The sequence below is a fragment of the Lepisosteus platostomus genome, chromosome 2, assembly GCF_059453375.1.
Source record: "Lepisosteus platostomus isolate fLepPlt1 chromosome 2, fLepPlt1.hap1, whole genome shotgun sequence".
Classification (NCBI taxonomy): Eukaryota; Metazoa; Chordata; class Actinopteri; order Semionotiformes; family Lepisosteidae; genus Lepisosteus; species Lepisosteus platostomus.
In genome coordinates, this window is record NC_142612.1 from 28,332,262 (window position 1) to 28,351,054 (window position 18,793).

An 18,793-nucleotide genomic window follows, 5' to 3' on the forward strand; every position below is an offset into this window, starting at 1 on the left:
TAGAAAGCATAATTCATACACAGACATTTGCAACACGTATTATAATGCTACATTGTTAACAGATTGTGGGAAGATTTCTGATTACGCAAAAAAAAACCAAGTATATCCGTACAACCTTATTAAACTACGAAGCTAATTAACTTTTCCGTGTTACAGATAGTGGCAATTCTACCATTTCTAACAGTGCACTTGGCTAGTAATACCTGACAGGGCAATCTTTGATAAAAGTCCGTCGTGTTTTGCTGTGGTGTGAAGGAGTTGACCAATGCACAAGTGTAGTATAGAAAACTAAGTGGTGAAGCCTCAAAAACATCTCCAGCTTCCCCAGCATAACACATATTTGGGCCTATAGACCTAGGTAGGAAAAAAGAGTCAATTTCTCGTTTGGTTGCTGAAGTTACATGATCCAAAGATCTCATCCAGAACTTTAATTGAAAGAGGAAATTTGATCAAAATGTCATTTTGTTGTCATTTTATGTTCTTTCTTTCCTGATACTTCTCGCCCCATATGTTTTCTAAGCTCAGTCACTGCTCAGAATTAGGTGACAGGTAGAGAACTTTGTGCATTACCTGCGATTGGTAGGGATATTAACATTTGAAATTAACAAAGCTCAGGGATAATGGGTTTAATACTAAAAAGGCACCACTTTAGGGAGGTACAGTTCAGGTCAGCACTGCAGGACGTTCTGAAGAGTGCTCAGTCATGAAAAGTATAAATCCTGTGTAAAACCAAAAGAGAAACAGTTATCAAAATCCTTGTTTTAAGTATAGTTTATTGTGCAAAAGAATTGAGGGACCATGACAGCACACAACATTTTACAAACAGAAAAACAAAAATCTCCATTGCAGAATAATTTTAATCTGTCTTTGGAATTTTTTCTTTAGTTATGAAAAAAACATACATATATAAGTTATTTTCTGGCATTTTCATAAAAAAGTCATTTATAAGATGATAAAGTACAGTAAATGCTTTAAACAAAAAAGTTGTTTGCTGTCCTTTCTGTCACAAAAATTATCATATTGCATGACTAGTACTTTAAAGAAAGTTAAACAAATGTATTGAAAAAATAAAGACTGCAAATACAACCTTTTGGCCACACAATCTTAGTATAACAGCTGTCTCATACAAACTTAACTTAAAAATATAAATGTATATGACATTGTGGTGTAGTAGTTTACTACTCTTAATAACTTTTGCTATTATAATATTTCAGTGGGGATACATCAATAATCCAGTTACTGTATTCCAAGACACAGCAAAACCTTGCCAAAAACCTTAAATCTAAAATTATAAAAGTAATCTCAACAAAAAACAGCAATATTGTACCAGCAAAACCTCATACAAAAGTGGGGAGAACATGCAAACCCCTCACAGAATGCAACCCTGTTCAGAATCAAAACCAGCAGCCAAGGGCTTTCCTTTTGCCATACCTCTCAGATTTGTAGGATTATAATCCAATAATATCATTTCAAAATGATATTCGGACATATTTACAATAAATAAGAAAGCAAAGAAAATGCCTTCAAGCTACCCAACGTATCTGGTTATCAAAAATAAATTTTGTAGTGCACCTGTAATGAACAATGATAAAGGCAAGGTTTCATCAATGTCTAAACTAAGGCATTTTAGAAAAGACTATATACAGTATATCACTAGTAATGAAATATAGGACCATCCAGGCAAATTCCTGTACAAGTTTTTAATACAACCACCCTTAATTATCTAATTACTAATTTACCTGTTATACAAAAAAAATAGAAAGCTATGCTCCTCACAAACTTTTCCTAATATGGCAAATACGATCCAAATTTATTTATTTCTCCTGTTAAAGGATGTGGCAAAACCACAGCCTATAAGGCATTCTATAGTAAAAAAGGAAACAGGCCAGCGAGGAAATCTACAACTGAAAAAGCTGTAATTGTTATGAGAAAGTAGTTTCTTTGGGTAACAAACTAACACTTAATGTTAAAATTGTAACTAGCACCTGATGTTTATTTTTTTCACATTAACTGTACTGTCACTACAGATCTAAATATTATACCTGAGCCATTTCAATTTTCATAAGTACAGCTGTTCTAAGTATTCAGTATATGTGTTCTTTAGTAGAGTGCTTTTATTGTCAAAAGATATGTACTGTTTTTGCAATACAAAGCACAAGAACCTCTTGGCTGTGGTATTGCCATGTGAATAAAAAGGCTTTGAAAATAATGTAAAACAATTCTACTCGTAAAACCTATCAAGTCAAAGCATTTTTTTCTTTCTACGTATTATCTGTTAGCTCTTAGACAAGACTAGTCTTCTGTTTCAGTCACAATTACAGTTCCTTTCCCAGACCTACTCTACCAGCTACACCTGGCAGCTTGCTTGTTCTGAACCAGGCAAGGCCACAAGGTGGTAAAGACTCACCCTGGCTAACAGCCTTAAGAGGTCACTACCTCTCTTCTGGAGGCACTTATTAGGATTATGCTATCCCTGAAAACAAGCACCTGCTTTTGTATTCAGCATGATGTGATTCTTGGTTAGACAAAATCATTTAATTTGATTAAGTATGCAAAGAAAACCATAATGCCCTTAAAACACTGCTGTTTAGGTTACATAGAGTATCACCAATAACCAGCTGATTACAACATGGCAGTCTATGTCCTGAAGCTTAGCCGTTTCAGTTCTGAAGTGGTAATACATCTACTAAATTATGTAATAAATGCAGCATTTTCTAATTGTAAAAAAATATGTAGTCATGAAATATTACCATGATTTTTAAACAACTGTATTGAGTCAGCTCAATACATACTGTATGTACATTAAGTCAGTTATAAATAATTTTCGGCAAGGTTGTATGTGCATTAACATACAAACAATGACATATTGTGAAACAGGCATATATTTGGTATATTAAATATTTAGTTATTTTTGTATTATGGTCCAATGAAAATCTTAGGATAAATTCACTTCTCCTTATTTTGTCACAATTAAATTATTTTAGTGTCAGTTCTATACATTTACAAAGAATTTTCAAACACTTGCAATTTCACAATTAAAAAAAACATCAAGAAAGAATATTGTTTTGATTGAGATGAGCCCTATCTACATCAAACACCTAGTGCTGTGATACATTAACACCTAATATTGCACTAAAATAAAAACATTTTGTAATAAAAAATAAAATAAATATTCCATTATGAATAAGGCACAATCTAAGCCTATATATACCATATTTGCATTAATCATGAAACATACAGTTTGTATTTATTGCACATTTTGCAATTATTTTTTATTTTTAACAATTCAATGTTCTTTAGATCTGTTTTAATGGACTTCAAAGTCCAAAGTATAAAATAAGTTCTTATTAATGAATATCTATGTTCTACCTGACACTGCAATTTTCTATCGAAGGCACTATGTATATGATGTATTTTAAATTATAACTAGAGTTTGTTTTCCAAAACTAACTAAACATTTTTTCCAACTAATGGATTCTTACATATGGCATGAATAAGAGCACTTCTGTACATTGTTACAGTTCACACTGAAAAAAGATTACAGATTACCAATTAGGCAGGGGACTGTGGTCGAATTTACACTTATAATCAAGAAACATTCTTGACCTTATGTGCTTTAAGTTTTTTAAATCAAAGTCCCTAAATAATGCAGTGTTTAAACTGGAGTGCTTCAGAATTGTCTTATTTCTTCACAAACAATTCATATTGAGAATTTGTAGACAGAATTGCAAAATTGCTACGATGATGTTATAGTGCTGTTTCAAAGATGATGAAACTGGTGTCAGTCATATTGTTATCCATCTGTCCATTTGGTACTGGCGGTGAGCGGCTTCTTTTCATGTATGTCTAAAAAGAAATTCAGTGTTATTCAACATGTATCAAAACAAACAACATGAGAAAGACTTAAGAACTATCAAAATGTATCCTGTTGTTTTGCTTTAATGACAGGTCAATCTCAAAGCACAAACTACTGAAACAAAACACAAAATATTCCATCCAAACAATCTAGTATCAGAAAGACACTTATTAAGGATAAGGAAAACAGGAGCATCCTCTGGAACGGTAGGTTGCAAGATAGGACTTCAAGGCACTCAGGGACAGTTCAGAGACACCAGTTAACATAGCTAGCATGTCTTTGGAAAGTGGGTGGAAATGGGACCATGTAGCTTCTGGAAGAACATTGACACTCCACACAGAACACACCCAAGGGCAGAATAAACCAGGACCCAAGACCTGTGAGTCAGCAGTAATAATTGGCAGACCACCAGGTTATCCAAAATTAAATAAATTACCACAAAAATGAGAAAATAATTGATTTAAATGTGTATTTTGCTAGACACATCATAAAGAGGAACAGCTTAATCACAAAAATGAAACTGGAGAAACAAGAAAAAACTCATGTAAACATGGGGATATCATGGAAATGCCACAAAGAAGGTGCCCCAATTCAGAATTTAACCCAAGAATGGACCCAAAAACCCAAGGACCCAAGAAATGTTAAATGTGAGCACTAACTTCCATGCCATGATATCGCCTTTCTATTTTCTTTCTGTAATTGCTTCCCTATTATAAAGGGTGGAATCAATGTGAAAAGTAACATTGATGGAAAAAAAAAGAAAAAGAAGAAAAAAACAATATCAGAAAAGTTTTCCCTTGTAAGAAAGAAAATCAAATATGTGAGAAATTGAGGAAAAAAAACACATAACCACAACAGCAGATATACTCCTAACACAGGGTTTCTCATTCAGTTCACACAAAAGAGCTGGAGCCTCATATCAGATTATTCAATGTATTTAAACCTTGACTGACAACTATAGAAACTTCACACTCCATTTATGAAAAGTCTCAGTATTTAATAAGTGGTGCTAGACGGTTATGGGAGTTATAGTAATCTGATCTGAGGAGAGCACCCTACAATAAAGAAAGGAGACGCAAGGACTCTAACAATGTCTCAACCAAGCAACTACTGTGTGGTGTAAGGTGATACTAAATAATAGGACACTATGCTGAGTATTTGACCAATTTCTGCCTGTACTAGAAGAGATACAGCTTTTCTGATAAATGTGTAAGAGGGACAGAAAGGAAATGAAATGATGGCCAGTTTTTCTTATTTCACAAAGGCCAATTTTTAAGTTGCTATATCATATCTGTGGCTCCTGACAGATGCACATAAAAATTGAATTTAGAGATGAATACCACAGTGTTATCTGAAATGTGCTTGAAAAAAAGTACACTACAAATGAATTTTTAAGGAAAAGGTGAGAACCATTACAGTAATCCACAAAGGAACTTCATCCCAAATCCAGACAAACTTGATACAGAAGATTTCTTCATAGAAGAAATGCAATGAATAAAGCCAACCCACCAAAACCTGTTCCTTGATTTACTTTAAAATTACATTTCTGCCTTTAGATAAGATAGAATGCTTCAGAGTTTGTACAAGTGTTTGTTGTAAAAAAGCTGGTGACTTCTCAATGGTGGGCATACAATACTATTTTGAAAGTTCTGAAAAGAGCTTGTTTTATTCTTAGCAGTGTTATATTGGTCTTCTACATTTCTACATAGTCCCAAAATTAAAAAGAAAGGATCATGCTAAATATTTACTATCCAAAAAATAACATTCATGAAATACTTTAAGACAGACATTTTAGGTGTCCATCAAGCAGGTTTCTTGCCTTTTCAGACAACCATCATTCATAATTTCATCTCACACGTTCACTTCAGTTTATTAGGTCATTCAAACTGGCTATATGTATCCCTTACCAGTGGCAGACAATCCCCCAAGTTGAAGAAGGTTATTTTGGCTTCATAATACTTTAAATATTATATTAAATATGATATGGTGCAACTTTCTCAATAAGCAAGGTGTCGAAAGTTGAAGTGAGAATGCTGTGTAATGAAAAGTGAGTTGTTAAGGCAGGCTTAATTACAGCCTGGGTGAGGAGTTACCTGCTTAGCCGTCTCAAACAGAGCTGCAGCCTCAGCCTTGCCTGTCTGCTGCACCATTTTACAGAATATGCTGTCATTATTTTGCAGAAGAACATAGGGCTCATCATATTCATTTATTCTTCCTGCATCCAGAACCTGTAATCAAGACAAGCACGTATAAACAATGCTGGAGTACACAAAAGTTTTGTTGCCCTCACCTATTTACCTTCATTACTGTAACAGGTATTTCAGATGTCTGTGGGGTTAGCTGGAAGAAAAGGCAAAAAAAGTGTATGGTACTGCATTTCTTTCCATGCTTTAACCTTCCATTTAATGAGTCACATGTTAACATATAGCAGAGCTATTTACCCAACGCAATAATAAACATACTAGCTGAAATGCAATATGAAAGTGTAAGCTAACAATCTTACACACCATAATACAATAAGCGCCTGTAAATACAGGGATTAAGCTTCATTAACTCACAGGTATTCAAGAGGTGCTATGACCCTCTTTTGAGCACCACAGAGGTGGTAGTCAGAAGCATCAATTGCACCTTTTACAAGCTAACAAAATAACATATCATTTCTCCATCAGCACGAGTAGCTCTGCTGTAGATGGCAGCTCAGGAGCATAAAGAAGACATGACTTCTTTTTCACTCTGCTGTTTGATAGAGAGCAGTGAAGACAGCACCCTCAAACATCTAAGCATTCTAGGATACACAGATTTTAATATCATGGCCGTTTAGAATCCTACTGCTCAATACACTAAACAGACTAACTTGCTTTTTGTAAAATATACTTCATTGTCCACCAGATACTTGAAGATGCTCAGATTTGACATTAAAAACAAGCCGGGAGTAATGTGAAAATATTCGTACATAAGAAATTGAGAAAGGAAGACCTTTAAAGACCATGCATAATTCACATGAGATTATCTTGTTGAATATAAGACCATGCCAGAATATCAGGCATCTAAAACCAGCTGTACTACATAAGGTAAACATATTCAAAGAATAAACATGATAAAGATACACTGGTATTTATCAAAATTACATTGCACCTGATATATAATAAAATCCTAAGTTTTGTATCAGGGCCTGTTCTGTCTTTCAATATATCTGTTCTTCATCTTGGTATTATTTAGGAAATGTGACCGTGTTAAACTCATTGGCTGATCCATGTGTCAAGAACTAGCGCCAACATGATGTACAGGTCAAGTCTGCTCTCAGATAGCATGGCAGCTTTCTTGGAAACCAATTTCAGTAGACATTATCCTTTGACAATATCAAAATTGCAGATAGCTTTAAGTGTTTAATAAAATGAAAACAGTAGTTGATTGTAAGATTATTAACATCAATAAAAACAGACAATCTTAGGGCAGCACTGATCTTAAGCTATCTATTAAGTCTATTAATCACTTCACATTTATAAGAATTACATTTACAAATGTGAGAAAATTCTAGATCTATATTAATCAAACACCATTCTCAACAGAATGCAATCTGGGGGCATTTTACACCAGCCAGGGTGAGTAATAGTAACGTCTGCAAGCCATTAGGGTTTTGTGTTTGCCATGCTCTGTGTGAAACGTATATTAGTATCAGTCCAGTTCCTAGTGGACACAAACAAATGCCACCACAAATGGCACTAATTGGCACCTCTGCAGGCAGCCTCTTAGAAAGGCCAAAGATCAGGTGGGCATGATGAATGAATTAGCCTTTGCACTGAAGTGTTGTCCCTCTAGTACAGAGAAGTGACATAATGTGAAGAAAACAGGCCTGCTGTCACCTTTACTTTGTATTCAGCAACTTCAAGAAAACTAAAATTATCCAGAACTCATTCTGTGCTCTGAGCTATAGATGAGTTGGGGTTTGAAATGGTGACTTTTTAATAGTGACCTTGGTCTAAGCATTAATTATGGGGCCTTCTTTTAGGAGGGGATGAAGATCTACACAGCACATTCTTGGCTAAAACAAAATATACGCGAGAAAATCAGTGGTCTGTTCATCAGTGACACAGCTCAGTACAGGTCTCACCATGTTTTGCTCACTCATTAAAATGCTCAAGCCGTTACATCATAGAAAGCAGTCTGAAAAATATAAGCAAGCTGCACAGGCAGGTAGGTCTGTGTGGCTTATGGTTAGGTTACATTTAACTTGATGTCAACGTTTTGTGTTGGTTGTGATCATTAAAGGATAAGGAACAGCGGAGCGAATGAAAGGATCGTGTGCTACACTATTGTTAAATGCATTTCAGCAGTTACACTTGTATATGTTGGGATACAAGCAGGATCCTTCATTAAAGACAGATTAAAAGTACCTTTTTTGAAATATTTAGCTCAGAAATACTGTACACTAGGTGGAGATATGATTGGAGATGTTAATATTTCTAGTGTCTGAACTCTCCAATCTTCATCACTTTCAATTTTAACCACAGAATGTTGGTTTTAATTTGAAGCAAAGATTTTAAGTATTTTATGATAAAAAGGAATGTTTCAGAATGGTTTAAACATTGGAGACAGTTAAGAAGAAATTCACAGCAGCATCTTAATCCCATTTAGTTTGCATTTTTATGGCAGATCCATAGTGTCCATTTTGACCTTAACTTGTTTTTAAGGGTACATACTGTATGGAAAAATAATTCCTTGTTAGGATTTAAAAACGAGATATTTAATTGGTATTACCACACCATAAAAAGCAAAGAAGGACAAGTGACACAATGATTGCCTCTAAAATGACTGTTGAGGCAGAACATTGTTTTACATTAAAATACCTTACTTATTTACACATCTATAGTATGATTCCACACTTTCTTTGACCCACACAGGAAAAACCTACATTCCCTAAGTATGACCCCTTCACTCATAAAACAACACACTACGTATTAAAGGTCAGCAATTTATAGAGAACCTATATTAACAGAAAACCCGAAGATCTCAAAATAGTTACTTAAAAATAAAAAAAAACTGCATACTTGAGTAGAAAATATTTGAAAAGCCTATTTTACACTATAAACGTGTTAACTCTAATCCAGCCCATAATGCCACTTAAAGGGTATGTAATAACACTTAAAATGTTACTCGTAATTATACAGTGAACATTACATCGAAAGCATTAAACTAAGGATTAGGCTTCAGGTTAAGTGTATCTAGGACTTCATAAATCAATAAGGTATTAAGTGGCAAATCCAAAAACTGACTATGTGGTTATTTATTTAGACATTAGGATGGTTAATAGTAAGTACACGTACAGTATATGCCTGTAAATTCAATCTTAAGTTTTTCCGAAGACAAACCTCCATGTTTTCTACTAAATTCAGCATGTACCGATTCTAACACTATTTGAAAGGAAATAAGATCTTAGCTCTTCTTTTTCTTCCATTGCTTTGTCCTACCCAAAAGAGGTCAATGTTTGAAGCAGAATGGTGGGTTACATAAGGAGGGGGCCCTACTCTAGCTTCTCCAGGTTAGGGGACGGTTTAGAGTTGCCAATGACTAGCATCTCTGGACTGTGGGAGGCAATCAGAGGCAATCTCTCTTCCAACTACAATGAACATGAGATACCCATTTTAAAAACAGTAACCAGTAGAACAGTATAGTGTAGTCTAGTAGTAGACCCTAAATGGCATATTATTAATTCAAAACAGAAAACTGTAGATAAGCTACATATTTTATATGCACACAAACGTTAAAGTTAACGTTAAAAAGTTAAAGAAAAACATTTTAAAACTTATTTTAAAACAAAAGGGTACAGAGAAACATTAACATAAACAGTGAAGACAGAATCTGCTCTACCCAATCTTTTCTTTAAACTAGACAATTACTTGTTTCTGTAGATACCTGCCAATAAAACACATGGAATGACTTTATTGAGCACTAAAGGTGAACATTGTATTATAGGAATTTCTCTGTATTGCACAACTGGATGGTATAGAGACATGTATATGTCATCATTGCTACTGCTATTCACAAAAGATGCACGTGTGTAGAAAGGTTCTCCACACACATGCTCCTATAATAAAGCAATAAGAAAGTAATCTATGATAAAGCACATACACTGCACTCTGAAGTAGACTCATACTCCTATCTAAAATACACAAAGCCTATGAGATGATGCAAGCATACCAATGGCTAAAAGAAAGTTCAATATATTTCTTACCAGTATTCGGTCGCTGTCGATGATAGTATTAAGTCTGTGTGCAATTGTGAGTACTGTGCATTCCTTAAACTTTTCTCTGATTGTCTTCTGAATTAACTCGTCAGTTCTGTAACACCAAGGAAAACAGGTCACTTAAATGGCAACTGCAGAATCTAGGAAGGTACTGTTTAAATTTTAAAATAAAAACAATTGGCATACCATTGTAAAAGCACTTTAAAATGAACAATTAGTTTAATGCTTATTTTTGTCTGTGATCATACATTTAATATTTTATCCAGGAAAATCTGCCAAAACAGGAATAAGAAGTAATTGCATAAAACATCCCTTCTGGAGACTGAACAATACTTGTGAATGTTCCAGATTAATTTGACCATGATTAGCTAGATGGTTTAGAATGGAACGAAAATGTGAATTAAACATCATCTTAGGGGCTGCTATACAAATTAACACATTCCCTGATTTGCTTCTACAAGTTATTTGTTCTATTTTTTCCCCAATGTTATAGGTCTTCTCTTCAAGGCTCAAAGATGGCCTGTCATACAGTACTTCACAAAAGACTGGAAACTTCAAGTACAGAGAGGCTGGAGGACAGAACAATATTGCTCATTCTTCACTCTAATTAATTAATAACTGTGTAACTTATTGTATGTTTTGATTCTTCAATTACTTTAGGATACATGCTTCTTAAATTTTGGTTTCTCTGGATACATTGTTTTTCTTCTAATTGCTAAAAAAGTTTAAAAGTCCAATCTTGCCAAAATGTAAACAGCAATTCAACTATGTACCCCAAACCACATATTAAGAAATTCTAATTTAATAGATTTTCCAGTATAAGCAAGAAAAACAAGACAATGAGACAATCCCCTCAACAATGTCTGTGATTCATTTCTAGAGGAGACTGTTCATCTGTTAATCAAAACATACTGAACCTATCTAGGTGCAACAATGTCCACATGAGCATTGAGCTGATGTGCACACATTGAAGCAACTACACAGCTGATGAAAAAGCAGCTGTGTTGTTTAGTGAAACACACCTGGAATTTATAAATCGGGGCAAAACAGTGTAGGTTTCCATGTAAGGGTGACTGATATATGCTCATGGAATTAGCCATGCCTCTTTTGTTAATAAGGAGATTTCAAAAAAGCTTCCTAGCTAGATGCAGAACACAGAGAGGAAAGAATCCATCAAACTGGTTGATCCTGTGTCATTGGAGCTAGGTATCGCTTTGCAGACTGCATCAGTTGGGTGAGAAGGAAAGACTGAGGCCTCTGTGGTTAGAATTCTCCCAGAGGCTTGTGGATCGGTGTGCAAATTGTCATGTGGGATTCATAGTTGCATGAAAATAGGTTGAGGGACGCTCTACTGAAGAAGATCACAGGGACTGGGCAGGTGGAGAAAAGGAATTCTCCATTTGTTAGGCCCAATCACAGGAGAAGGGGAAAAATAAGAGCAGAGAGAAATGAGAAAACGAGGTACTGGGAGCAACCCTAAGAGAGCTAACAAATATGGGGGTAACAGTGGGCTAACAGTGGCAAACTAATGGTGACACACGTGCTGGACAAATGACAAATGAAAGGGCAGTTGGTAACAATCTGCCTATTGAATGTCATAAGTACAAGTTAGGAGGTTAGTGTGTATCACAAATGGGAACGTCTTACAACATGAATTAAAACAAAGAATCATTAACAGTGCTCTTCCAGACTTCTAAACAGTACTGTGAAGTCAGCATACAGCTAGACTAGGACATTTATTGTGATGGAAGGGTAGACAGTGAAGTTTTTCAAGAAGAAAAAAAAATTTTTTTCAGTATCTGGAAACAATGCAATACCTTGGATCCACATTTGCAGTGGCTTCGTCAATGATCAGTATACGGTTTTTCCTGAGGACTGCCCTGGCCAAGCAAACCAGCTGCCTCTGGCCAACGCTAAAATTGGAACCTGATTCTGCCAATTCAGTCTCCAGCTTGTTTGGCAGTTCTTCCACCACCCCCTTCAGCTGCACCTGGACAGGGAATAATATTTCAGTTCATCCTGAGATATCTGGATGCCATCTGACTGGATGTCATGTAGCATGTTTTCATTTCTGCACACCACACACTGAAGAATTGACCAAAATCAATGAAAGTTAGAACAGAAACACTGTCACCACCTTGTACAACACTGCAATGACCTACTGTTAATGCAGAAAATCCTGAACCAAGGCTAAACATTAGCTCAATTAAATGACTATCACTATATCGGGAAAAATGCTCAGTGCAAAGTCTGGCCATTTTATACAGGAATATCACTGTATAAAAACTCACTCTAATAGAATGAAATACAATAAATCCATGTTTATTTAACTAAAGACAAGGAAACAACACTAGCTTTTGATATTTCATCATCATTAACCTTGTACTGAAACAAGCACAAATGAGAAACCAAAACCTGGAATCTCATTTACTGAGGGGCACTCTTCATTATCAGATCATAGCTGGCCATACTATCTACTGAACACTTTCAATACATCTTTCACACGAAAGTTCAAGTAGGTAGCTGCGTCAGCATGCGTTCAAAAGAGCAAGTAAATGTTTATTCCATGCTGGAAAGAGAAGAAAAGAAACACAACACTTTGGCTGTAGAGCCTTCTTTGGGATCCACAGGTTGCATAGCCTTCTTCCACAGCATGGCTGTGTTATCAGAATTTCCCTGCAGTTTTGAGAGAACAGACAGTGTGCAAAGGAAGATCACTATGTCAACTTCAGCTAGAGAACAGATCAGTCAAAGAAAAGACTGCATTTTTAAGTACCTCTTCGAGTGCATTCCACAGGTCCTCATCAGTGTGTTGGTTAAATGGATCAAGGTTCTTCCTCATGCTGCCAGTGAACAACACTGGGTCCTAGTAACAAGACGCAACCATTTAGATCATAACAAGCAAAGCACAGTTTGTAATCACATGGAGAGGTTTCAGTAGTGAGATAAAAGTGGAAGCCCTTTATGAAACAAAGGTTTAATTATAAACCAATAACATACTCATAACCTACTTTAATAAAGTGTTGAAATGTTAGTTTTTTCAGGAGGAAAACAAAACTAATGACTGGACCATGCTTAGTTTTAGAATGTTTCTCAAATCTTAGCAACCCTGTCAATAAAAGTATATTGCACAGAGCTGATCACTATCACCACTCTAACTAGCACTACTATCACTCATCACAAGAGATTACCATGATTGGGAAATTCACAGTAAATCAAATTCATGTTGGACAAAGTTGTTACTTTAGGAATACCTGTCCTATACATTGCACTATTTATTATTTATGGTTTAACAAGTTCAAGTTGTCTTAAATCCAAAGCTTTTCCTGGATAACTTGCAGGCAGAGTATTGTTTTAACCCAGGAGCTTTAATTTTAAGAATGCTAAGATATAATGCATATTTTAAGATAAAGAGCTGCAGCCTGGCCTTGACATCAGGTTTTCAAAAATATTTTGGCTGCCTTTCAAACAAGCCAACCCTCAGCATACTGATAACAAAAACATCTGCTAAAACATCAAAGTTTAGAACTTGTCCTGCTTTATGTTTTGGAGGAGGTACAGTATCTCAGTTATACCCCACAGATTGATGGATGTCTTCTTCTAAACCCTCCTCTCATTGGCAGCTGTAGTGTGAGTGAAGAGGTAATGACAAGCATGCTATTTGATGTTTTCTGTTTTCATTTCTGTTCATTGTAAGTACTGTACATCCATCAATTTTCTAACTGCTTCTTCCAATTCAGGGAGCAAGGTACACCCTGCACAGTCCACCAGTCCACCACAGGGCAGACAGACCCAAACAGACAAGCATACACACAAACACCATGGATAATTTACCCAGAAGCCAATTAACTTACCTGAATGTTTCTGGACTGTGGAAGGAAACCAGACTACCCAGACGAAACCCATGGGGACACAGGGAAAGCATACAGACTCCAAGCAGATAGCACATTAGGTCCAGAATTAAAGCCAGGGCCCTAGCGCTTTGAAGCACCACTGCGTCACCATGCCACCCTTGTAAGTATGAGTTAATAACAATTTTCCAAAGGAAAATATTCCAGTCTCATCATGTAATCTTTATACAGAGAAGTTTAATAATACATCACTGGTTTTGTGTGCAGGGTAGGCTGTGTACAATCGCATCCTTTACATAAAATTAGTGTATGTGCATGCAATTAATTTAAGACCATTTGCAAAACTAGTGACAAAACAACTGCTGTTAAAAAGTGACATACTGTGGACCACCCCAAAATCACAAGGAGAACACTGCTGTAGTGGTAATATCATGTGACAGTTTTTAGGACCAACAAAGACCAAGTTTTATTATTGTCATTGTCACTACTGCTTTATTGTCAGAATGAATGTGTAATCCTTCTCCCTTCATTTAAAAAACAACTTTAGGAAGAGAGTTTTAGCTTTGGTGGAAACTTCCAAGTTCAGATTTGTCTCAAAACTTAAAGCAATTTGTGATAGACCTGACAAACCTTGTTAGGAAACAACTGGGACAATTTAACAGTACATTTATTTTAGATATTGCACACTGTCAGCATTTTGTCATTTTGGAGAATATGCAAAATTTGATGCATGAAACTAATTTGGGTGACAGAACATTGTTTCCATAATCCTAGCAGACACTTGAATGAGAAGTCTCAGACATTACTGGCTCAATTCCAGGACACGTCAGCAGCTGACCAGATTCCCCAAAAGCCAGGACACAGTTGGATAAGAGTGTCCAAGGAAGGGTTGAGATGAGCTAGCCAGGCATTTCAATACTTTCCCTGCAAACAGCAACTCCGTTTCTCCAGTCAAATCAGAGATCAAACATTAGCACAGTCTCTCATGTATGGAAAAACATGAAAAATTCTACCATAGAAACTTGAATATTTAGTTCACACATAGTTTTCTATAGATACTGTGAACAAAATTCTATTATATGACTGAATATTATATCATAATGATGCTTTATTTATTTGACATATTGAAATACCAGTGAAAGAAACTTCTGACTGGTTTGTACAATGCTGTACTGTGCAACGTTTTAACATCACAAACCTGTCACCTGCAAACATTAGGTGCTCTACCTCAAGAAGCAGACAGGCAGGCTGAAAAGAAACCCACCCCATTTAAGAAAAGATAATATCAGTAATGGCTTACATTGGTCAGTCTCACATACCTGTGAGAGGGTACCCACCCAGGAAAAGATTATGTTCAGCCTCCCTACTTGTACAAGGTTGTTTTTGCACAAATAAAAGAAGGCGTCATAATTCTGGTAACTGATTTTTTATAAAAAAAGTTGGATGAAGGTTCAAGAACAGAATGATTTACACTTTCATTGATGAAGTGTAAATAAAAATTATTATAGCACAATCTAAACATGTGCTTTATATTTTACTTTAAACTGAGAGCAACTGTTCTAACAAGAAAAGTGGCTTCAGTAAATGTAGTCAACGTGGTTAAAAAAACACTGAGTGCAAATGAGACTCCCAGAGCTCGTATATTTTAAATGTACAGAAGGTGACTCAAGTTCATATAAAGGAAACATTCAGCAACTTTCTACACAGCAGCAACAAAAGAATGTGCATATAATTAATGTTATAAGAGTATGACAGCTGGCTTTTCACCGTGTTGTTTCCTTATTATTTGACCGTGTTATTTCCTTATTGTATCACCATTCCTACACAGAAAGCAAACACTATCTGTATCTTGCTACCTTGACTAACAGTGACAATCAGTGTTCATAATTACCATTTGAAAAAAACACTACTGAGTGTGTATCGGCAACTTGGAGCAACACAGAAAAAAGCTTCAGAACACCACCAGTGTGGCAAGATCTAGAGTTTAGTCCAGAAAGTGTGATAAACTATATTTATTTGATAAAAAGACACATGAGAGAACCAATCAGGACAGTCTTGTGTTGTTGCTGCACGCATAGAGAGGAAGCATAAAGTGAAAAAAAGAGGAGGTTTTTGGAAAGCAAATGTTTTAATACTTCATGTGCTCTTTCAAATTACTTTCATTACACACAAGAGAAAATCTGCACTGGGAGGCATTAAAAGCACAGCAAATGAGCACTGGATCCAAAAACATTTGTTGCATTTGAAATGCTTTTCAGTAGGTTATCCTTATTCAACTTTGAACAACCATTGCATACCTGACCATAGCTAGTGCTCTTCTAGTTCATAGCACATTTTACTTTTTTGTTCAAATAAGATATATACATTTAGTCTCAGTATATACTGAAACTGAATGAAAAAAATATGCCAGTGTTGTTAGTGCAATAAGATAGTGCACAAGCTTTTCTACTCATGTTAAAAAAAATTCAAATTGGTATGATGTTCGCAGTTAAATAACTCATAAAACTTTAGACAAAATAAAATGGTACAAAGTAGTTACTACTATGTTCGGGTATCTCTAGATACACCACTTTGCAGCTACCCTGGAAGTGAGATATTTTGAAAATTATTTAATAATACATTTTCATTAATACTTTCCAACAAGCCACATCTCTGTTATCCATCACCCAATATAAAAATAAACTAATGGATCTACTTAGATTCTGTGCTATAAAAGAGAAACTCTGTAGAGTATTAGACAAGGCTTTTAGGCTTTTTGGTACTGTGTAGAGTAGTGGCAGAGGAGGGTGACGACTACACTAACACTTTGATTAATTAAACCAATCTTTTCTGTGTTCCTGACATATACCTTCTAATGGTTTCCCTTCTATTACTCTTTTGTCTTGCCTGACCAGTGGGCTAAAGATTTGCTTACATATGTCACAGAATCAAGATACCTGCACAATGATAACACTGGATGCAGAGGAAGCATGTTTAGAGCCTTTATAACTACAAATAATCACAAACACAATCCTTAAGGTAATCTCCTTATGTCTTGTAGTTAAATAATTGCCTCGCTTTTAGTCACTACATAATACACTACATAATAAGTATTAGCTTTTACAATTTATTTTTTATTAATTTCCATATTCCCATTTGTTCCAAATTCTCAAAACACATCTACCATGTCAACACGGAAGCTCAAGACGTAATGTGAAATAGTTTTTGTGACATTTTTAATGAGGATTCAATGTAAAGCTGGAAACAGCCATTGAACACATTTTTCTAAAGAGTGATTATGTGCTCGAACAATTCTAAGCTTGCTTTTTGCTACTGAATTAATTTATATTTTGAAGTCATTTCTCCACTTTCAATAGAACATGAAATGGATTCAGTGTTAATACCATATACTAATAAAAGCTTATCATAATAAAATCTCAAGGAACACGTGGAATAATGACTCTTCTCAGAGGCTGGAATGTAAAGAATGTATATCATATCTGTAGATTCCGTGACCATTCTACCTGTATTCATCTACAGACAGCTTTACAAAGTAATGGATTGAGCATCTTATGTAAATTTCATGAGTTACTTTCCATTTGAAAGGATTAGAATACAGTTTTAACAATAAGTTATGACATTGAAAATACAAGCAAAGATGGTCATAGACATATAGGATTTGCAAGGATTCAAACCCCTTTTTCTTTTTGCGCTTCTCTTATAGGATCTCAAAAAACAGTATATGAATGAGGATATATAAATTTTGTATGATGCAGAAAATGTTACTGTAGATGAAATTTTATTTCATTGTTTGCTAGGATTGGCTCCGTCTCTCCCCTGCACCCCTGAACTGGATGAAGCGGTTAGAAAATGGACAATTATTATTTTTAGTACTCCATATCTGAAAGTGCAAAACCCAGGTTAGCTCAATGAAAATCTCCAACTATTGTTTACATGTGGTTACTAAGTTGGCAATGTTAAATGGTACTTTCGAGAAAACTCTTGGATAATGCATTTTTGTAAAACAGTCCTTATAAATATTAATATATCTGTGTTTAAATCAGATAACAACTCTTAATTTTTACTAAGTCCTTTACAGCCTGGTTCTTTCCCTTGACTCCTGCTATCAAAATTCACTTGTACTCTTTGCTCTGTCTATTCACTGAACTGTTGTATCTAAGTCTCTCTTTTTGTATTAGCTCTCAAGAGAATGACTCCTTTGAAAATAATAATAATAATAATAAACTTTATTTTATATAGCGCCTTTAAAGGTGGCTTCTCAAAGCGCTTTACAGGATGACAATAACAATAAATAAGAAGACTACAACAATAAATAAGAAAAATTTCACAAGACAGGACACAATTATAATTACAGCAATACAACAATAGCAATAGAGGAGACCGTGGAAGATGGTATTAAGAAGAGCAGAGGGGTGAAGAATGGAACCAGTTAAGTAAAGGCTTTTCTGAAAAGGAGGGTTTTGAGTCTGGATTTGAAGGAGTTTAGAGAAGGTGACTCTCTAATATCCTTGGGCAAGGAGTTCCAGAGCTTGGGGGCATAGCAGGAGAAGGCCCTGTCGCCCATACAATGTAGACGGGCTTGGGGGACAGTAAGGAGGGCAGAATTTGAAGAGCGGAGGTTGCGAGGTGGGGAGTAGGGCGATAAAAGTTCAGACAGGTATTGAGGTGCCAAGCCATGTAAAGCCTTGTAGGTGAGCATGAGGATTTTAAAGTCTACGCGGAATTTGACCGGAAGCCAGTGCAAGGACTCCAGGATAGGAGTAATGTGAACACTTGCACTAGATCTGGTCAGGATTCTGGCTGCTGAATTTTGGACATACTGCAGCTTGTTCAGAGTAGATT

The 18,793-nt window shown here is 35.6% G+C and overlaps 1 protein-coding gene across 1 annotated transcript in view; it reads right to left on the reverse strand.

Annotated features, from left to right (window-relative positions):
• Positions 1–3,240: 3,240 nt before the first annotated feature.
• Positions 3,241–18,793, reverse strand: part of abcc4 (ATP binding cassette subfamily C member 4 (PEL blood group)) — an 83,741-nt gene continuing 68,188 nt past the window's right edge. The window contains exons 27-31 of the mRNA XM_088603653.1: positions 12,877–12,966; positions 11,918–12,090; positions 10,089–10,194; positions 5,950–6,084; positions 3,241–3,846 (exon numbers count right to left, since the gene is read on the reverse strand). Of these exons, the coding sequence (XP_088459779.1) occupies positions 3,748–3,846; positions 5,950–6,084; positions 10,089–10,194; positions 11,918–12,090; positions 12,877–12,966 (603 nt within the window). The 3' untranslated portion in view covers positions 3,241–3,747. The remainder of the gene's footprint in view (positions 3,847–5,949; positions 6,085–10,088; positions 10,195–11,917; positions 12,091–12,876; positions 12,967–18,793) is intronic.